The sequence below is a fragment of the Lithobates pipiens genome, unplaced genomic scaffold (assembly GCF_037356315.1).
Source record: "Lithobates pipiens isolate NorthernLeopardFrog02 unplaced genomic scaffold, aLitPip1_a1.2 Scaffold_16, whole genome shotgun sequence".
NCBI classification, from domain to species: Eukaryota; Metazoa; Chordata; class Amphibia; order Anura; family Ranidae; genus Lithobates; species Lithobates pipiens.
Genome location: NW_027507748.1, coordinates 402,893,865 through 402,916,823, shown reverse-complemented (window position 1 = coordinate 402,916,823; position 22,959 = coordinate 402,893,865). Strand labels below are relative to the sequence as shown.

Below are 22,959 nucleotides of genomic sequence, written 5' to 3'. Positions count from 1 at the left end.
ATCCTCTACCGTATCTTTAAGGGGGGTTATAGACAAAAACTGTAAACAGACTATGTAACTTCAAAGAGAGCTGTAAGGAGAGAAAAAAAAAAAAAAAAAAAATAGATTTCAGACCTTCTCTCGGGGACATGTATGTATCCAGGTTTAACTAAATAGGAGCAATCCCATCAGAGCCATATGTAGACTCATCCCATGTTGACCAAATTTTAGAAAATTTCTGTATCTTACCCTCCACTACGGCCGTCAAGTGTTCCATTCTGCGTATGTCAGCTACAGTGGTGATCAATTGCGGAAGTGTAGGTGGAGAGGTGGACAACCATAACCTGGGTATGACCCTTTTAGCAGCCAATAAGATGAAGGACAACAATCTGCGCAAGGCCTTAGAAATACCTGAGAAAGGGAGGCCTAGCAGATAATGCATGGGCGTCAGGGGAATAGGAGTGCCAGCCAGTGTTTCTAACAGATTTTGGACTTGGAGCCAGAACTGGTGGACTAGGGGGCAGTCCCAAAAAATATGGTAGTGAGAGCCGACTTCCCCACCACATCGCCAGCATTGCTTCGAAATTAACCTGTTACGGGCATGTAGAATATCTGGAGTCCTATACCAGTGCATTAGAACTTTGTATGCTGTTTCCTTGTGGGTCACACATCGAGATATTCTGGAAGTGTGCTCCCATATGTTCCCCCAGTCCACCAGGGAAATATCGTGTTGTAGAATCTGAGACCATTTCCTCATGTAGTGGTGGGTGTTCACCGTCATAGGTATAGCGTCATGTAATATCGTGTAAATAGAAGAGATCAGTCTGGATTCGTAAGGACCCTTAGCACATAGGCTCTCAAAGTCTGTGGGTTTGTCCAGAGTCAGAGAAGGGGACCTGATAGAGAAAAAGTGTCTGATCTGTAAGTATGAATGTAGAAGCCTTTGGGGGATCTGGTGTTGCTTTTGCAAGGTGGGAAAAGTCAATAAATGGCGTGTCGCCGGTTGAACAAAGTGTCGGAGTTGAAAGAGTCCCGCCTGGGTCCATGGCTTCTACCATCTGAAAGTTCCTAAATAGCTAAGGGGCAGGGCCACCCAACGATGTCTTTATTTAAAAAATAAAAATAAAGGAATTGCCAAAAACTGTTTATTTTTTTAACTTTTTTTTTTTTTTTTGGTGAATGAGTAGGGATACAATACTCATTCCCGTTGGGGGGGAGGGGGCGTGAATCCACACAGACAATATGAATAGAATATCTGTATAGTTAGGAACAGCAGCGTTCTTGTCGCCGTACAGCACACCAGGGATCGGACAAAAAATTGGGAGACAAAAATATAGCACAAAAGAAAAGGTACAAAAATCAGTAAAGTGGCAGGATAGGACCAGAAAAAAAAAGAGCTATGTCCTTGAATCAGCATATCAAGCGAAGACAGACAGGCAGCTGTATCACTAAGGGACAACCCTCCACAATATTCAGGAGGTATCAAATATAGAGTAATGCTTTTGTACAATTGTAAAGCAAGAGAGGGATAAATGATCCAGTGGGTTTTCAACTGTCTTTAGTAGTCTGCATCAATTTCAATGGTTTGGAACGCATATGCAATCCTGCCTGCAAAGCAAATGGCCATGAGTTTACCTGTCTAATAAAGGAAACTAAGTGGAAGGGACTGCCCATCAACATGGGCAGGTATCCAATGGGTGAAAATGATGACTATCAGTGATCGGCAGGGTCATCAGATTGATAAACCCTGGTGATACACCTGTCTCAATTCAGCCCTGAAAGAAGGAATTGAGTACTATACCCAATTTTCTGAAACCTGTCGGGTAATTACACACCCTATTTGATCCCGTTTGAGATCATGTGTGTGTGTTTTAAGAACGATTTGCTGTTTATTGATTGTGTCCTATTAGAGTGTTTTTAAAGGTGTTTCTACCTCTGCATTAATTCTATTATTATACTTATCTAAATGTTGTACTTTTATTACTTCATTATACCTTTTTGTATATCTGGTCTATCTCCTATGCCTGTACAATCCCTGGGGCACCTTCCTTTGAAACATGGGAACAAGGTGCTTTGGGGTGGGGTGGGGGTGCAGCAGAGCAAAATAGAGACAAATTGCTGCGCCAATACCGTGCAAGATAAAAAGTTGCAATGACCGCCATTGTATATGGGGTCTCTGATAAAAAAAATAAAAAAAATAAAAAATAAATAAATATATATATATATATCAATCATGTTTGGGAGTTCTATGTAATTTACTAGCAAAAAAATTAGGATTGTTACATGTAGGAGAGAAATTTCAGAATTGGCCTGGGTAGCAAGTGGTAAGTAGTTTTCCTGCTTGCTATGCCCACTAATGTCTCAATGCGGTGTGGAGCAATTTACTGAATGTCACGTAACTGAAGTATTGAGATTTTAAATGAATTCAAGATTATGTTTGAATTCAAGATTATTATGATATTTAGTGCCTGTTTAAAGCAGTGATGCCCAACCTTTTGAAGGGCTGGGGCCACTTAAGAGACTTGGCACCCAGTCGCGGGGCCACAGTGAGCGGAGCAGGCGGAGACAGGTCCGTGTCCACTCCACAAATGCAGAGCAGACATGGACACAGCCCCCTCTACTCTGTGCCCTCCAATCCTATCCACCCAGACAGAAGGGGATGGATGCCTTCTGTTTTTTTTTGTGGTCCAGATTATAGGTATGCAGGTGTAAACAGACACAAATCCGTTTATATCTGCCGCTCCATAGAGGTCAGTGGAGGGTCAGATTGGGTACGACTCAAAAATAGACAGGCAGACCTGATCGCTTAAAAGGGGTTTAACCACTTAAGGACCGGACCTATTTAATACCCTAGAGCAGTGGTCATCAACCCTGTCCTCAGGGCCCACTAACAGCCCAGGTTTGTAAGATAACTGAAATACATGACAGGTGATATAATTTGCTGCTCAGTGATTGCAGTATTCTAGTCTGCATCTCCCCAAGGTAATACATAAACCCTGGCCTGTTAGTGGGCCCTGAGGACAGGGTTTATGACCACTGCCCTAGAGAATAAAATGGTGGTCGCAATACTTTGTCACACTGTATTTGCACAGGAGTCTTTGAAAAAAAAATACACTTTTTATGAATTAAAAAATAAGACCACAGTAAAGTTAGCCCATTTTTATTATTTTTTTAATATCATGAAAGATGATCACGCTTCAAAATTGTGCCGCCTCGTGAAATGGCGACAAACTTTTATCCTTAAAAATCTCCATATGTGACAGTTAAAAAAAATTCTACAGGTTGCATGTTTTGAGTTAGAGGTCGTCTAGGGCTAGAATTATTGCTCTTGCTCTAACGATCGCTGTGATACCTCGCTTGTGTGGTTTAAACACTATTCCCGTATATGGGCGCTACTCGCATATGCTTTAAAAAAAAAAAAAAAACCTTATTTATTATACTTTTTATTTTTACACTATAAAAAAAAAGTCACATTTATTTCTATTACAAGGAAAGTAAACATCACTTGTGATAGAAAAAAGCATGACAGGACCTCTTAAATATCAGATCTGGGGTCAAAAAGACCTCAGATCTCATATTTGCACTAAAATGCAATAAAAAATGTTTTGAAAAAAAAATAAAGAAAATGTCCCTTTTCTGCAATGCATGCAAGAGTGCACATTGCGGAAGTAAACAGGAGGACGTCCAGGGATGGGCTCCCGGCAATTGGTGTCAGCGCTGCAGCCTATTGGCTATAGAGCGGACGCCTAGTGGTTAAAGCGGGATTCCACCCTAAAGTGGAACCTCCGCTGATCGGAACCCCCCCTCCCCCCCTCCGGTGTCACAATTGACACCTTTCAGGGGGGAGGGGGGTGGAGATACCTGTCAAAGACAGGTATTTTCACCCACTTCCGGGCATAGACTCCCACGGGAGTCTACGCCATTTCCTGCCCTGCCGCGCTGTCTGCTGGGACACACACGGGTCCCAGTGACAGCACGGAGATCTCCTATTGCGCGGCGCGCGCATGCGCAGTAGGGAACCGGGAAGTGAAGCCGATTCGCTTTACTTCCTGATTCCCTCACCTCGAATGGCGGCGGCAGCAGCCGAGGCCCGAGCGGTCGATCGGCCTCGGCTGCCGGCATCGCTGGAACCCGGGACAGGTGAGTGTCCATTTATTAAAAGTCAGCAGCTGTAGTATTTATAGCTGCTGGCTTTTAATATTTTTTTTTTTGGGCGGAATCCCTCTTTAAGGATCAAGCCTCTTTCTGAGATTTGTTTTTTACAAGTTAAAAACAGTTTTATGCTAGAAAATTACTTGGAATCCCCAAACATTATCCATTTTTTTTTTCTAACACCCTAGTGAAAAAAAATAGTGATCGTTACAATACTTTGTCACACCGTATTTGCGTATTACAAGCGCACTATTGTTGGAAAAAATACTCTTTTTAAATTAAAAAATAAGACACCAGTAAATTTAGCCCAATTTTTTCATATTGTGATAAGTGATCTTGCCCCGTAGAGGCCACTTTTATCTTAAACCGGACCGCTCGCTGAAGACGAGGATACCGGGGTTATGGCAGCTAGCTGCTGCCATAACAACGATATCCTCCAAAGTACCGCCATGTAACAATGGTGGGCGGTCTGGAAGTAGTTAAGTTATGGGCTGAAGTGACGTTTTGGCGTAGATTCCACCCTGCAGTGGTATGGAGTCAGGTGGGTGCCATCTTCCCCTCACTCAGCTCCATGCCAAGCAGGGGACAGGACCCGATCGCCTCCGCCGCTACCGGCGGCTCCGCTAAGTGGCGGAGGCCACGAAAGCTCTCTCCCGCCACCGATAGAAGTGATCTTGCGGTCAATCCGCCACTGAGACCACTTTTATGCTAAAGTGGACCACCAGCTGAAGAAGTGGATACCAGGGTTATGGCAGCCAGCCTTAACCATGAGTGGTTAAGACTGCTTTCAAACAAATGCACTGTGGTTTACCCCCACCACGGGTCTTGCACAATGTGCCTGTGGCTTTCCTGCAGGTTAGCTGCACTTTGCTATAGAATTCTATCATATCTTGCAGGTGTGATGCACTGTCTGAAAGTGCACAAAACCTGCAGATAATAGAAGTCTGACTCGGGTGCAGTGCACCTGCAGGTTATCTGCACTGTGATTCAGTTTAAAAGCAGCCCAGTGTAGCTAGTGTACCAGTGTAGAGAATGGGTATGGCTGGTGGCTGCTGCTGCTGCCCAGGGCGGGTTTGACTGACGGCTGCTGTCCTAGGAGGTGGAGTGCATTTGGTATCGCTTTGTCTGTGACGGGATCTGGCGCTATACTGGAAGAATTGGCTCTGCTTTCTACTGCAGATGCATGCTTCCTCTACTGCCGGCTCCGTTCTTCACACTGATGCTCTGGGATGGCCGGTTGGAAACCTGTGATCTGGGCTGCCATCCTAGAACATGTGGTTGTGGGCCACATGGGAGGGTGCCGCAGGCCAGCCGTTGGGCACCCCTGGTTTAAGGTGTTACGTTTCTTGTTTCTTGCGTTTACTGACATTTTAAGAATAGATACCATTTCTTATCTGACTACAGCACTGTATTGTGGCTTTACATTTCTTCAAACAGCATTGTTGCTTGTGTATTTTGTTGCTTTTTGTATTTTTGTATTTTGATAAATTACCAATTAGTGTGTTTTTCTAGATATTGACCTTTTCCTGTCGGACACTAAAGATGTTCTGGAGCATCTGCTGAGTCAATGCAGTGGAAAGGAGATCACTGGAAAGTTGAATGATTCTGTGTTTGCCATGGCAACACGTCAGCTGGTAAGACTAATTGTAATTGTGTTTATTAGTTGTATGCTGATTTATTCACATTAACTAAAATGCAATTTTTTCTTTATCAGATTACCTATATGCTGGAGTTGTGTGCTCTTGATATTCCTCATTGTACATTACTTCAGAGTTTCAGCAGATTAACCAAGTTGTTGAAGAAACTATGTGGTGATCCTACAGAAAGTGCAAACAAGGTAGTTTATTTACTTTTCTAAAACCACATTTGAGCATGTAGCTTGCGTGGGTCCCCATTATTTAAATGCATGATTTTCTCGCTGGAAATAAAGGAAGTATACATTTCGTTTATTTAAACCGCCTTTCCACAGAAATGATTTGGTGCCCTGATGATAGGTACACCTTTTAGTAACTTGTTACACCCATATTTAAGGGCTAACATGTTAATAAATCACCTGCTGCCACCCAGACCCAGTTGGTCCTACGTTGTGACAGCAGACAGGGGGATCTTCTCCCCACATCCGCTGTCACAATTCAAAGAAAACAGTGCTTCTCTGCCCACACAGCCATGATCATTTCTGGAGCTCTGAATGAACTACAACTAACGTCAGCTATTGCGGCTAACGGCTTGTAATTCTCAACGAACTACAAGGTGCACTGGTAGGCCTATTCAAAATGAATACCACCATAGCACACAGTACATGTTACTGTGACGTACAGGTGTAATAAGATAAGTCTACCTTAGCTGCACAGTACAGGACACAGGCTGAGTATTCATAGACCCTGGGTTATACGTTTGTAGCTTCGGGTCATGGGTGAGGACATGCTGTTTGGGCACCTCCCCTATAACCCTACCCTTTTTTTTATTTCTATTATTATTTTTTCTGATGTCCTAAGGTGATGAACCTCTTCTCCCTTACAGATAAATCACTCTTAGCTTAACTAGTTTATTATTTTATCTCTGGAGTCTTCAATTCTTTTTAATGAACTCCTTTAAGGTCTTCTAATACAACATTACAAGAAGTGCATACAGATGGGGACTACCTTGGTAAAACCTTGAAAGCTTGACTCCCCCGGCCAAGCCACACTCCTTTACACCTGAAGCTGCAGCTTCTTGTAATATGATTGCTAATGTGGATGTGCTTACCCTACTGTGCCCAACAACCTCAGCATTGTTGCTCTTGATTCCCCTGCACTTTGTTATGCCTCATTAGAAACAGAGACCTGCAAAAGCTATAAAGACATTCCCCATTCATGAACAAATAGAATGGGTAATCTTTGATGGTTTACGCACTCCAGAAATGATTTTTAACCCCACCAAACAATTTTGACGAACTCTGTCCAGTGGAAAAACTTCACTAAAAAAATTGTTGGTTCCAGTAGTTGATCCTACTGTTTCATTCTTAAACTAACATCTTACTGTACTAAACTGAAGATGTCCTTTCATTCAAAGGTTCTGCAGATACTAAGTTTGAGTCACTCTTAAAGGCTTTCTCTACTTTTGCAGGCCCAATTGTCACTGTGATTTCAGTATATTAAACTGCAGCTAACTGGACTAGAGAAATAAGCAATCAACACAATATACATGTATATTATGTATATAACAACAATATATTGTTAGCCTTGTGCCCAGTTAGTGTGGATTTTGTGCAGAAATAGTCTAACCCCCTCCAGTGGATCCGGTAGTGTCCTGCCATAACAGGGCACTCACCGTTCTGTTAGAGGATGTGTCTGTCTTTAAGGCCTCAACTGATAAGTGGTTTCAGGCCCTTTCTCGAGCGTTTTGTTACTGCTGACGGGCCTTGCCCTTCATCCAATTCTAGCTGTGACCTTACTTTTTCAACCTAGTTAACCACTTTCAGACCAGACCATTTTGCTGGTAAATGACCAGAGGTCTTTTTACACTTTGGCACTGCGCTGCTTTAACTGGTAATTGCGCGGTCATGCAATGTTGTACCCAAACGAAATTTGCGTCCTTTTCTTCCCACAAATAGAGCTTCTTTTAAAGGTATTTGATTGCCTCTGCGATTTTTATTTTTTGCGATATAAACGTAAAAAGACCGCAAATTTTGAAAAAAAATGATATTTTCTACTTTTTGTTATTAGAAAAATCCAATAAACTCAATTTTAGTCATACATTTAGGCCAAAATATATTCAGCCACATGTCTTTGGTAAAAAAAAAGTCAATAACTGTATATTTATTGGTTTGCGCAAAAGTTGTTACATCTACAAACTAAGGTACGTTTTCTGGAATTTACGCAGCTTTTAGTTTACGACTGCCTATCTCATTTCTTGAGGTGCTAAAATGGCAGGGCAGTACAAACCCCCCCCAAATGACCCCATTTTGGAAAGTAGACCCCCTAAGGAAATTGATAAGTGGCATGTTGAGCCCATTGAATATTTTATTTTTTTGCCTCAAGCGATTGAATGATGACAAAAAAAAATGATTATTATTTTTTACACAAAGTTGTCACTAAATGATATATTGCTCACACATGCTATGGGCATATGTGAATTGACACCCCAAAATAAATTCTGCTGCTTCTCCTGAGTACGGGGATACCACATATGTGGGACTTTTTGGGAGCCTAGCCGTGTACGGGGCCCCGAAAGCCAAGAACCGCCTTCAGGCTTTCTAAGGGCGTAAATTTTTGATTTCACTTCTCACTACCTATTACAGTTTTGAAGGCCATAAAATGCCAAGATGGCACAAAATCCCCACAAATGACCCCATTTTAGAAAGTAGACACCCCAAGCTATTTGCTGAGAGGCATGTTGAGTCCATGGAATATTTTATATTTTGCCACAAGTTGCGGGAAAATTACAAACTTTTTTTCTTTTTTTTTTCTTCACAAAGTTGTCACTAAATGATATATTGCTCACGCATGCCATGGGCATATGTGAAATGACACCCCAAAATAAATTCTGCTGCTTTTCCTGAGTACGGGGATACCACATATGTGGGACTTTTTGGGAGCCTAGCCGCGTACGGGGCCCCGAAAACCAAGCACCGCCTTCAGGCTTTCTAAGGGCGTTACAGTTTTGAAGGCCATAAAATGCCAAGATGGCACAAACCCCCCCCCCCCCCAAATGACCCCATTTTGGAAAGTAGACACCCCTATTACCCCTATAATTTAGGGGTACACTAGTGAGACTAGGTAATAAATGGCGGGTGCCCTGAAACTATAAAAAAATAACTAACCAACCAGCGTCACCTGTAACAGTTATATGGTGATCACTGGTGAAAGGATTAACTAGGGGGCAATCAGGGGGCTTTATGCGGTAGTATATGGGGGTCCCTGGCGCTATAAAAAGTTGCGGCGAACCTAAATACCTACCTGCCTAACTAGCGTCACCTGTGACACTAATACAGCGATCAGAAAAATGATCGCTTATTAGGCTGGGTTCACACTGGAGCGATGCGGGAACGCCACGAATCCGCGGCGGGTTCCCGCATCGCATGCCTCCCGGCGGCAGTTCACACTGCCCTATGCGAACTGCTGGGAGTGTCAGTGAAATGTTAATGACACCCCCAGATCAGTTCGCATATCGCAGTGCGATCTTCAAACTCGGATCGCATGGTTTGAACACCCATGCGATCCGATTCTGCTGCGGACCAAAAAAAGGGTCCCGTGCGAATTTGCGGCGGGTGCGGCGCGAATTCAGCCATACTATCTGTATGGCTGAACTCGAATCGCACAGAGATCGGATGTGATTTGCACTGCAGTGCGGTGCGAATCACATTCGTTCTCATAAACCGCTGCAATGTGAACCCAGCCTTAGTGACACTGGCGACGGGGGGTGATCACGGGGTTAAACCTTTATTGGGGGGGTTAGGGGGGCACATTAGAACTAAAGGGGGCTAACCCTAACTGCCCTAACAGTTATTACAGTCACAAATGACACCAATGCAAAAAAAAAAATGCAATTGGTGTCACTGTGACTGGGGGGGGGGGGCAGGGGTAATTGGGGGGGTGATCGGGGGGTAAAGGGGGGGTGTGAGTGTGCCTGGCATGTTCTACTGTACGTGTGGTGTGTTGGTGCAACTCACCGATCCTCTCTCCTCGGTGCCGGAATGAAAAATACCGACACGGAGGAGAGATTACATCACTTCCTCTCCTGTGAGGAGAGGAAGTGATGTCGTGGAGCATTTCTATTCGTCGGGAGCGATCGCGAGGGGGTGGCCATGAATTAATGGCTGCCCCCTCATCCCGGATCGCTCCCGAACGAATGCCGACCGCCGCAGGCACCGGGGGGGGGGGGGGGGCCTGATCGGCCCCCCACCCGCGGGAAGGCAGGGACTTATATATACGCCCTTATGCCTGCCCGTGCCATTCTGCCGACGTATATCGTCGTGCGGCGGTCGGCAAGTGGTTAAAATACCTTTTAAAGAGATCTAACTGCTGCCGAGGTTGATACCTTGCTTATAGATTTTGTAGAACCGATAAATGTAGCATTCAATTTAATTTGTAACCGTTTGTTAGGATTTTCCCATTTTCTCTTATATTCACCAACCGACACAGCTCCTCTCTTAGCCATTGGGTTGTTAGCCTTATCACTAGGAGAATACTAGGCATTAGTTGTAACACAACACTCAGAATGCTTAGTTCCGCCTAGGGGGCGGTCCCTTGGGCTACAACCCTCCACCCTGCCATGCAGTCATCAATTTTATTTTGCCTACTGCAGGAGAAGATCCTACGAACCCTGCGGGCCTATCGGTCCGTGCTTTTTTATGCTTGTCTTTTTTGCGCAAGATGATGATCCTGTGATCTACTATCAACAGCTGGCTGGGTGACAGGCTGGATACCCTTATCCTTGTAGTCTCACCAGTCCGGCCATCGAGCGTGTGCAGGCCACAGCTACACGCTCGGCAGGCCACGATGAAACCTCAGCTCCAGAGGTGGCCGGTGAGCTTTTATGCTCCGGGGCCCACATATGACCGGGCTACTGATGTCTGCGTCACAGTGGGCTGAGGCCAGCAGCCACCCTGTACTGATCAGTGAGTGGTTCTGTAATGGAATGTCTCCCAGCTCTTCAGGACTGATAAGTAGAGCTCTCCCTGCCTCGGTGGGGCTGAGCAGCTGGGCATTCCCTGGGAGGTCGATTTGGGGGGTCCCTCACCTCCCTCTCTTCTCTCCCTGTCCCTTTCTCCCCACTTCCACTGGGGGGATGCTGCATGTGGCTGCTGAGCGGTGTATGCGTGCATATACAGGGGCTCTCTGGTGGGATCTCACCTGGGATGCGTGGGCTAGCTCTAGTGGTGTCCTGGGTCCTGTGTGTTATGCCCCTAGAAAGTGCCTGTGAGGTTCTGCTATTTGGTGCGGTGCTGTGTTCTGTCATCGTTTTTCTTTCTGTACCTCATGGAGCTGCTAGCGGCCATTTTTGGTGTGGGCGAGGGCAGCATGCCTTCCTGGGCTTCAGCAGCCATTTTCCCAGGGATCTCCTATTCAGGACACTGGCGGCCATTTTCTGGAAGCCTGAACACGTTTTCAGTGTTCTTTTGCAGCAGCATGACTCGTGCTCTCACAGCCATTTTCCCTTTGTTTTCTGTCTTTGTACTCTGCCATTTTCTTGAAGCCCGAGCACACATTCTAGAGCGGGTTGGCTGTATTCCTGGCTCAGGGACTACAGACACTACTTGTGGGACAGCGCAGAACTCCTCAGGGTGATGAGTCCGGCGGGAAAGAGCCCCTCAGCCAGTGACAGCAAGGAGGGTGGGACTGTCACTGTCCTATGTCCCCTTCAGGTGGCAGACGGTAGGGTCAGCATGGCTTCAAAAACTGGTGTTTCTTCCCCCGAAATCCAGGCAATTGCAACCGGGTCACCTGCAGACTGTGCAGTGCCCATGGACACACTGATGGTGGTCCTCAATTCATTCGTTGCCAAGATGGAGGCGGTGCGTGGGAAGAAAGGTACACTAAAACGGCCCGGGGCTCACCACCCCCCCTCCCCCCCACTCTGCTCTGACGCAGACTCGGGTCCTGCTGAGGCTGGTGACCCTTGCTCTGTCTTGTCAGATGACGCTGACCAGGACCGTTCGGACAGTAAGGATGAGTCCCCATCCGGGCACGGTAAATCACTCGTTGGAGCACTTACCACAGCCAGAGGATCCCTCTGCTGAGGTACTGGTCCCTTTTGGGTCCCGCAAACCAGCACGTTCACTTAAGGTGTTCCTGTATCTGACTTATTTTGACAAGTTCATTTACAAGGAATGGGGTCACCCGCAACGGACCTTTTCGGTCCCCAAATACATGGCGGTGCGTTACCCCTTTGAGGAGAGCCTTCTCAAGAAGTGGTCGGCTCCTCCAGTCGTGGACCCCCCAGTATCCAGGTTAAATAATGTAACCACCAACCCGGGTTGAGGGGACTCCTGCATTTAAGGATCCCACGGACAGGAAGGCCGAGGCAGTGGCTCGTTCCCTGTTTACGGTTGTGAGGTCAGCCGTGCGACCAGTACTGGCATCCGCACTTGTGTCGCAGACACTGAATGGGCAAAACTGTTGCAGTGCGAATTGGGAGAGCAAGAGGCTTCTCCTGTCTGCGTGGAACTAGCAGACCAACTAGTGCAAGGCCTTAAGTACGTTTGTGACGCGGCCCTGGATACTCTTCCACTGTTGTCCAGGGGTTCAGTGTCAGCAGTGGTGCTGAGGCGTCAGATTTGGCTAAAATGCCATCCCTTCCTTGGTGACCGGCTCTTTGGAGCCTCTTTGGATGATATTATTAAAAATGCCACCGGGGGGTAAGAGTACCTTACTCCCACAGGCCAGGAAGGCTAAGGCGCCACGCTGTAGGCAAGGGCCCTCTTTTTCCGCTCACAAACGGCTTTTTCGTCTGCCCGGAGCTTCGGCAGGACGACCACGGACGGCTAAAAACATCCCTGGAACCACAAGCCTGCGAATAAAAGTGCTACCGCATGAAGATTTGCCCCCCACCCTTGTCTCAGGTGGGGGGGGGGGGTCGCCTTCGGGAGTTTGCAGCCCGGTGGTCCTCCCGGTTATCCGACCAATGGGTCTGCGATCTGATTTCCACAGGCTACAAGATAGTTTCTCTCTTGGCCGCCAAACAGATTCTTCCCCTCCAGCATACCTGTATCCCCAGCTCGCTGGGAGGCCCTCTTGGGGGCAGTAAGAGACTTGCTGAATCGCGGGGTGATTGTACCGGTTCCGGATTCGGAACGCTTCCACGGATTCTACTCTAATCTGTTTGTGGTTCCCAAGAAGGAAGGGGTACGTCCGATCTTAAACCTAAAAGCCATCAATCACTTTGTAAAAGTGCAGAGGTTCAGAATGGAATCAGTTCGCTTAGTAGTCGCTGCACTCAATCAAGGGGACTCCCTGGCGTCCTTAGACATCCAGGACGCGTACCTGCACATACCAATATGCCTTCGGCATTAACATTTCTGCGGTTTGCAGTAGGGGAAGCCCACTACCAGTTTGTGGCTCTTCCTTTTAATCTGGCATCAGCCCCCTGAGTCTTTACCATTTGGCTCCAGTGTTGGTGTTAATATGGCAACGTGGGATCGCGATTGTGGGATACCTAGACAGACGATCTCCTCCTGAGGGCATCTTCTGCCTCAGATTTGGAGGAGGATGTGGCGATCACAATGTGGACTCTGCAAGAATTTGGGTGGCTATTGAACCTAAAGAAGTTGGTGATTGTACCGACCCAGCATCTGGACTACCTAGGCTTGCTGCTGGACTCCATGGAAGCGAGAGTGTTTCTCCCTCCAGACAAATTGCAGACTCTCAGATCCAGTAAAACGGCAGATGAACCGCAAGTGGTCGTCGCTCTGCTTTTGTATGCGAGTACTGGGCCTCATGATAGCCTCCTTCGAGGCAGTGCCATATGCCCAGTTCCACACCAGAGTCCTTCAGAAGGAGATTTTGCCAAAATGGGACAAATCTCAGTTGTCCCTGGATCAACAGATCCAGGTGAGCCAGTCAGTCAGAGACTCACTGATATGGTGGTTGAGGTCTCCGGTGATTCAGTCAGGAAAATTATTCCTACCTCTGAGATGGACAGTGATCACAACGGATGCCAGTCTATCCAGCTGGGGTGGAGTGATGGGGGTTCACGCGGCTGGTCGACAGAAGAATCCAAGTTGTCGATCAATCTGCTCGGATTGAGAGCGATCAGGCTGTGCCTTTTCCACTTTTTGAGACTGCAAGGGCGTCTGATCAGGATCCAGTCGGACAACGCCACTACGGTGGCATACGTCAATCGCCAAGGGGGCACAAGAAGCTCAGCCGCTGCATGGATGGTCGCTCACATACTTTGGTGGGCACAGCGACCCGTACCGGCCCTGTCGGCCATTTTCATCCCGGGAGTGGAGAACTGGCAGTCGGACTATCTGAGTCGACAGATGCTGGACCCAGGAGAATGGGCGTTGCATCCGGAGATATTCAGGTTACTGTGCCTGAAGTGGGGCACACCAGATGTGGATCTGCTGGCCTCCCGTCTCAATCGGAAGGTGCCAAGATTCGTGTCCTGGACAAGAGATCCGTGGGCCGATGCCTCAGACGTGCTGGTCGCTCCGTGGGATCAGTACCAGCTGATCTACGCCTTTCCTCCACTGAAACTGTTACCACGTCTGCTTTGCAGAGTGGAAGCCGAGGGGATCCCAGTGATACTGGTTGCCCCAGATTGGCCTCAGCGTCCTTGGTACACAGACCTGGTGCGTCTGGTGGCAGACGCTCACTGGCGGCGGCCGTTGCGAGAGGACTTTCTGTCTCAAGGTCCAATTTTCCATCCTGCTTTACCATTGCTGGCTTTAGCGGCATGGCTATTGAGAGCCAGGTGTTGAGGAACCAGGGTCTGTCGGACTCGGTGATCTCAACTGTGTTAAGAGCACGAAAATGTTCCTCCCGGAAGATATACCATCGTACCTGGAAGGCCTATATCTCCATGTGTGAGGAGAAAGGATGGCATACGCGCTCCTTTTCTATATCCAGGATCCTGCTGTTTCTTCAGCAAGGAGTAGACCAGAAATTGGCGTAAAGCACCATTAAAGGGCAAATTTCAGCCTTGGCTGTCTTTTTTTTTTTTTTTTTCAGCGACCCTTGGCATCTCACTTGTTGGTGAGTACCTTCGTTCAGGGGGTATGACATGTAGTCCATCCGGTGCGTCCACCGTTACCCCCTTGGGATTTGAACCTGGTGTTATCGGCGCTTCAAAAGCTGCCGTTTAAAAATAGGGAGATTCCCCTGCTGACTCTTTCCCAGAAAGTGGTCTTTCTAGTGGCCGTCACATCGGCCAGGAGGGTTTCAGAACCGGCGGGCTCATCTTGCAAGTCGCCCTATCTGGTTATCCACAGGGTTGAGGTGGTATAGATGTGGTTGGGGCTCTGAACGTGTATTCGTTTGCCACGGCTCCCTTTTGGAAGTCGGACTCACTGTTTCTGTGGCTGGTCCAAAAAAAAAGGCATGGCGGTCTTGTTGGCCACCATTTCCAGGGGGATCAGATAGATTGTGGTACAAGCCTACGCCTTGAAGAGGCAGGTGCCTCCCTTTCCGGTCACGGCCCACTCCACAAGGGCAATCGTCTTGAGCCTTCCGACACTAAGCGTCTGTCGCTCAGGTGTGTAAAGCGGCGACTTGGTCGTCTGTCCACACGTTTACCAAGTTCTACAAGGTAGATGTCAGTGCATCGGCTGATGCCTGTTTTGGCTGCAAAGTTTTTCAGGCGGCCGTATAGTTGCAATTGAACATACAATATATATTTCCTGTTTTTTCCTGTTTTTTTCTATAAAAACACAGTATTGTCATGTTAATGCACTGTTGCATTACTTCCGCAGTTTTGGTGCGGTTTTCGGTAATTACTCCTGTTGCGGATGCCCTGGTTTTTATGGTGGGTTTTTCCATGCACTGTTTTTTTTTTTTCTGGGTAAAGTTTCACTAGTTCCCACTTGCCATGGTGGTTTTTATGTTGTTGTTCCCACCCCTCGTTTGGCACTGCTTGGGGACATCCCAATGGCTAAGAGAGGAGCTGTGTTGGTCGGTGAATATAAGAGAAAATAGTATTTTTTGTACTCACCGTAAAATCCTTTTCTCTGTAATTCACCGACCAACACAGCACCCGCCCCTCCTCTTTGATCTTTACGTTATGCTTGTTGACGTACTGATGACTGCATGGCAGGGTGGAGGCTTGTAGCCCAAGGGACCCCCCCCCGGGCGGAACTAAGAGTTCTGAGTGTTGTGTTACAACTAATACCTAGTATTCTCCTAGTGATAAGGCTAACAACCCAATGGCTAAAGAGACGAGCTGTGTTAGTTGGTGAATTACAGAGAAAAGGATTTTACGCTGAGTACGAAAAAATCCTATTTTTCTGATACAACTGTGACGGAGTCCAAGTTTTGGAGCAGCTGGACACAAGCTAGAGCATTTAATTTGTGACTGTTTGCTAGGAAATTTTCATTCTTATGATACATCTGTGAGGGAGCCCACATTTTGGAGGAGGTGGACACAGATCTAACTGCTGCTGAGGTTGATCCCTTGTTTATAGAGCTTGTAGAACAGGTGAATGTAACATTGGTTTCTTTTGTGACAGTTTGCTAGGAGAGTCTCATCGTCTTGTGTCTCATGCCAATTGGTATGAATATGCATATATTGCAAAACCTTTTTGTCAAGTGTTTGATTTACATGGCCTTCAAGGACAGGGTCTCTTTAGACCAGCTCTTGAAAACATTGAGGGTGCCACTAGTGCTCCCTAAGGCACAGACTGCAATATCCTCTCCTTGCTTATCTTTGAAGAAATGTCCATTTTGTTTTTCCATTCCTTTTACCCCCATCTAGGGATTTCTCCCCCTCTTTTGACTCCTCATTAACAATCTGCCAAATGCTCAGAAAAAGGCCTTCTCTGCATGAAGGTACATCAGAACTTTGCAGCGTGTGTAGACTTTTAACCTTTGTGGATGCTTGGAAAGCTTGCAGCCCAGATGCTTGGGTGCACGTTGTAGGACTGCAATCTGGAGTTTTGCTCTTTGTCTTCGGTTTCTCAATTCCAACCTTCCTGTATCACTCCACAGATTAGCAGATCTTAATCAAGCTCTCTTGGTTCTTCTAGAAGAAGGTTTCATTGCCCCATTTTTGGGGGAAAGAATGGTTTCAAGGGTTTTACCCAAAGAGGGCACCTACCACATTCTTAATTTCAAAGGTCTGCATGAAATCTACCAAATCCGTTATCGCCTTTTGCGTGAAGAAGGCAATGATGTGCAGGAGGCACAAAGCTCACTTTTGGTTCGCCATAGTCCAATCCTCTTTGGGCTGCTTTGTAAGCCAAAGGTGAAAGACCTGCGTACCTCAAATGACTCAAAGAAAAGATAAAGCTGGTTGTGTGTGTGTTTGTTTTTTTTTTTAACTATACGGTATATACTCGAGTGTAGGCCGACCGGAATATAAGCCAAGGCACCTAATTTTACAAAAAAAACACGGAAAACGTATTGAATCGAGGGTAAACAATGCTCATTTGCAGCCTCACTGTGCCCATCTGCAGCCGTACCTTTTTTTTACTAAAACAGCGGATGTCCCCTGCTGTGTTATGCAGTCTGTTTGGCAGTCGTCCATTGTAACAAAGCCCCAACTCTTCTGGGATAGAGGAACACTTGTACAGTTTCCCAGCACTGTATCAGTGTTTTGCTATCAGACAAGGAAGAGGCGGGGCTTTGTTAAAATGGACTGCTGCCAAACAGACCTCATAACACAGCGGGAGACTCCCGCTGCTTTAGTAATCAAAGGTATGGCTGCAGATGGATACCCTCACTCAAGTATAAGCCGGGAGGGGGGGGGGGGGGGGTTGGTTGGTTTCAGCCTGAAAAACTCGGCTTATACTCGCGTATATACGCTAATCTTTATTTTTGACACATGGAATACAGCATATCAAACAATGCCTCACTGATGAGGGATTGCAAATACGGAAGCAGAGATAAATGCTTCGGCATGCCCAACTACAAAAACATAAGATACAAACGGGGATGGGAAGGGAAACTTGGGAAGGGGGGAACAAATGAAGCAACATTTCTAAGGGGATATCCCCTAAGTGATAATGGGGAAAATAAAAAGGAATAAAGGAAAAAGCAAAAAAAAAATATATATATATATATATATATATATATATATATATATATATATATATATTAGTAAAATGATATAATTTAGTCTAGTCGCCCACAAGAACCCGATAACAGAAAAGAGTGGGGAAAAAAAAAACTAATCAGGACAGTAGGAAGGACTGTAAAGATTCGGTTTAGGCGTTAGCATCACAGTTAATAGGCACTCTCAGCGTGGGTTCTGCCAGCTACAACAATGCAACCTCCAGGCTGGATGGCACTGGGTCTGGGTCCAGAGTGTACTTCTGCCAAGGTGCCCAGATATTGGTAAACCGCTCACATCTTTCCTTACACATTGCCACCCACTCCCCTGCCTCCTTAATCTCATCCACTTTCTTGAGCAACTCCACTATTGTGGGCACCTATGGATAAAGCTGGTCTTTTGTATACAAATCTTAAAGCTCTGAAAAAATTACATGTCATATTCCATCGAAAAGATATCTGCATCATACACTATATTGCAAGTATGTTTTTCTTTTTTCAATAGGTAGAAATGGAAAGTTGGAACCAGGTGCAACAGCCTGTGGTTTTACAGACCTGGAATATGGAATCTCCACACAATTATGAAAATAACTGTCGGGACACAACGGTCTTCCTCTGCCCAGGTGCAACATACTTTGAGGTTGAATTTGATGACAAATGTGAAACAGAAAAAAGGTAGTAATCCTCTGTAATAATTAATTGAGACTCTGTTTTATTATCATTGTAATAATTCAAGATACATATTCTTACTCAGGTATGACTATTTGGAGTTTACAGACGCCAGAGGTGGTAAAGTACGTTATGACCACAAAGTCGGTACTGATAAGTGGCCAAAGGTGAGTGCATTGAAAAAGCAGGATGATAGATGAAGATACTAGTTTATTTGTATACTGATGTAACTGTCAAAGGACATGCTGCATCTAGCCTGTTTGAGAACATGCACAGACTAATATTAGTTCCACTGATTTAGCATAGATCTTTGGATAAATGTGCTGTGGTTGTTTGCTAGCCATCATTCTTATTGCACTTTATCTGATTACGACATCCTTCTGCTTTTATCAGTAAACTGGTAGGAACTGATCTATAAACATTAGTGCAGCTCATGATTCAAAGCTGGACATTTTAAGTACCTGTAACGTATTAAGCAAGTGGCTGACTTTATTTTCCTAGAAAGTATACCTTTACATGTTAGATGGGGAGAAACCACTATAAAATCCTTTGGTTATATTTTATTTTGGGTACTCAAACAGAACAAATGGTATAAGCCTTACCAGTAAAAGGCTCAACACAGAGGGGAAGTTGCTTCTCTTTCTTGGGCAATAGTACTTCACCATACACAGTCGGTTTTGTAGCATGGCAGTAGAAGTAGAAAACCAAAAAGGAACAATCGAAGTGTAGTGAAAAATGTATGACAAATACAAAAATCCATTTTTCTTTTCATTTGGAGGCAAAAGAAGAGTTTATAAGCAGTCCACAAAAATCTGTGGCCACCTGCAAAACATGGCAAGGGTCATGACTGCTTAAGGATAGATGAGCTCAACCTGAAAGGAGAAGGGGGTCAGAAGAATATAAAATAGAGATGGCAAAGCGCAAGTAAACTAGCAGGGATGACCTTAGCAACACAGTTATGGGTTCCTGCCTTAGACAAAAATTTAGGGCATGACGACTTTGGGCAAATGTGCCACAGAGTGCTGTCTGTACCTCAAAACGATAGCCTGCAAAAAAGGGGTAGGTTTGCACAAGCCTCAGTCTAGATTAAGAGCACCTTTAAATAGATGGAAATGAAAGAACCTCAGTTTACATCTGTACATAAAAGATGGCACAGCTGTGAGCAAACCGTAGAAATGGTGTATGGATGGCTGGGGAAAATTGTCCCGCAAATAGACTCTTGAGTCTAAATATTAGAAAAATTCATCAAAGGATTGACTAAATGCAAGGTTGCAGTGACTCGAGGAGAAGCCTGCACTTTCCTTTACACTGGAAGCAAGAGGTAAGAGTAGTATCAGAACTGAATTTCTTCAGAGGGAATTCTATCCCAGGTAGAAAAATAAGAAATCGTGGAAATACCTGTTAAACATATTGAACAAATGAAGGAAGTGAAAATCGTGTTCCTTGGCCCGTACATTAGCACAGCTAATTGTTTGCCAAAACATTTAAGTCAACAGTGAAAGGTTCAGCAATTACTATGTGATGGTGCATAGTATGACCTCATAGCATGACCTCAGTCATTTCACAAAGGGGGGTGAGAAAACCGTTTCTGTGGTGTTCAAGATGAAATGGAAGATGCTGTTGATCACTTGCCACCAAGAAGAGCTGTGTTGCTGAAGAAATAACTTAAGGAGAGAATGACTGGTCAGAAGAAGAAATTCCACAAGTGTAGGCTGCATCATAGATAAGAGGTTTAGTTTTGATATGGAGGATATTGCAGACTTATCTGTAGTAAGGAGAGTTGTAGTAGGCATATTAATGGATTTCCAATGTGCAGCCTTGGCTTGCTCAGTTTACATGAAACACTTCAGCAGATGACCAGTCTACTTGAAGGAAAATAGGGGTAGGAACTGTCACAGCGCAAGATTGTTGCCACCATATGGCAAATAGAACACCCTAGAGCAGTGATGGCGAATCTTGGCACCCCAGGTGTTTTGGAACTACATTTCCCATGATGCTCAACTACACTGCAATGTGCATAAGCATCATGAGAAATGTAGTCCCAACGCATCTGGGGTGCAAAGGTTCGCCATCACTGCCCTAGAGTATATGTCACTAAAACTGATCCACTTTAACTCGTTCCTCAATCTGGGTAAAAAAAAGGGCCCTGGGGGCATGAGGTCTTTGACAGTCTTTTTCTGTTGTAACAGGTTTAAAAGAAAGCCATGATGCTGCAAGAATTTATTGCAGGGACAACTGCAACCTGTACAGAGTAAAGGGAAGCAAGTACTGTATTTATCTGGGTTGGTGCAGCCCTAGGGTAGTTTAAGTGGTGGTACTCTTGGCAAATATCTAGATCTCAGGGTCAGGTATGTTGAGTGAGGGCTAATGGAAGCAAATAATTATGCTGAAAGCAAAAGGGTGGCTAAGCTTTGAAAATCAGCAAGGAAAATACATTTTTCTTTCCTTTTCTGTCTTCATGGAACAGGAAAATTAAAATTTTATGAAAAAATCCACAGTGCCTACTTTCTGGAAACACTAGGCCAAGACTGGCGAGCTTGTGCATGAGGAAGGGAAGTGGTGTGTCTAAAGAAATAGAGCCCTTTGTGACTCCTGCAGATATGTGCTTAATGCCACTTCTGACTACATTAATCATGGTCTATGGAGATGATGTTGGCCAAGGACATCTGATCTGAGCTCGGCATTACCAGGCCATGTACTCAAGGCCACTGTCATTTAGGCAACATGATTCTATAGTCAGTTAACATTGGCCATTGCTTTTAGGTTTAGCAAAGACGTTAAATCATTGCTTTTAGTAGTAATTTGTAAATCCACTTTTTTTTTTATTCTGCAGAAAGTAACCTTTAAGGCTGGACCACAACTTCAATTTTTGTTCTTCTCAGATGGAAGCAACAATGAATGGGGGTTTAAGTTTACTGTGACAGCATTTGGCCTGCCAGATATTGCCCTTTCTTGGAGCTCCGATTTGCAGCTACTTGTTGCACGTTTATTGGGTCGTTTAGCATCAAGGTCTATGGCTATGAAGTCAACCTGTGGTGAGTTTATTTTTATTTTTATATTTTTTTTATCCTTTGTATGCATACTCCGAGAAGCGCTTGCACAAATACGGTGTGACATTATATATATCCATTTCTCTGAGTTCATTGACAGACACAGCACCCACCCCTCTATGGAGTTTTAATACTTCTGATACTGTTTATTACATTACTGAAGACCTATAGCAGAGAGGGTGGTGTTTATCACCTAGTACTGCCCATGGGCGTAGACAAGTCTTTTTCTGCCTGTCAGACTCCTGTAGGGGGCAATATAACCCTATGGTCAGGACTGGGAATAAAAACCAGCCCTGGAAAACATTTCATACCGGCCCCACAGCATTATTATACCAGCCCAACCACATAACATTATTTTCTTGTTCATGAAAGGGAAAACCATGCATTTTAAAGCACATTTGATGAAGAGAGTATTATATATAGATAATGAAATCACATAGGGATATATATATATTCAAATTCCAGTTAAAAGTGGCAAGTGGTCAATCATCAAGGGGGGAACCCCAGGAACTCCGAACGTGGCGGGGGGCCCACCTTCTGCAGAAAGAATACACTAAGTTAAGGGGGGTTACTAATATAAGGAGGAAACCCTTTATATCAATAATGCCCCTTACATAATCGTATTCACTCCCCCCTTACATCAGTCACCAACCACCCCCCCACTGGCCTGGCGGTGCTGTAACTGACCACCTCTCAGGTGTACTGTGCAGGGCTCAGGCAGTGGGCTCCAGCTTGGTGGCTCTGGTTTTATCCTATAGTCTCCTGTCCACAGTCCACACAAGTCTGACTTCTCCCATGACCCCCATCCCGGTGGTGCTCCCACTCTTGACTCCTCTCCAGACTCCCTCAGAGACTGCAGACATGATACAGGAGATGGTCAGAGACTGCAGACTTGATGCAAGAGCTCAATGCAGCCTCATCAGTGGCCATCAAATGCGGCCTCACTGTGCCCACCAATGCGGCCTCACTGTGCCCATCATTGCAGCCCCTCCTGTGCCCCATGTCCCAGTCTGCAGTCCCTTTCTGTAGGAAGGTGTGCTGTTGATGCTCGGTACGATACCTTGCATGCCAGCAGGATATCCATGACGGCCAGCAGCAGGCAGGGTCTGTTCTTGTTTTGGATGGGGACAGTGCTCCTTCCAGAGGATCTGTTTGCTGTGAGATGGAATGGTCCCTGGCCACCTGCACCTTCAGCCATCCTAATTTTCCGACCCCAGTCAGCCTGTCTTCTGGTCCTGGGGAAGTGGAGAGCACTGGGTGGGAGCTGGAGAAAAGGGGGAGCAGAGAGTACTGATGGGGTTGGAGAACACTTGAGTGGGGGCAAAGAGCAGGGGGGAGTGGAGATCACAGGGGTGGGGAGCGGAGAGCGCTGGGGGGGGGGAACTTGAAAGCAATGGGGGGCCAAAAAGAAAAGGGGTGGAGAG

General features: G+C 45.7%; 1 protein-coding gene across 3 annotated transcripts in view; it reads left to right on the top strand.

Moving 5' to 3' along the window:
* The window catches only part of ZZEF1 (zinc finger ZZ-type and EF-hand domain containing 1), a 424,884-nt gene that overhangs the window by 170,645 nt on the left and 231,280 nt on the right, over window positions 1-22,959 (top strand). For all 3 annotated transcript variants that reach the window (XM_077482353.1, XM_077482352.1, XM_077482354.1), the window contains 5 exons: window positions 5,644-5,765; window positions 5,846-5,968; window positions 18,322-18,491; window positions 18,571-18,652; window positions 21,319-21,520. In XM_077482353.1, coding sequence (XP_077338479.1) covers window positions 5,644-5,765; window positions 5,846-5,968; window positions 18,322-18,491; window positions 18,571-18,652; window positions 21,319-21,520 — 699 coding nt within the window. The remainder of the gene's footprint in view (window positions 1-5,643; window positions 5,766-5,845; window positions 5,969-18,321; window positions 18,492-18,570; window positions 18,653-21,318; window positions 21,521-22,959) is intronic.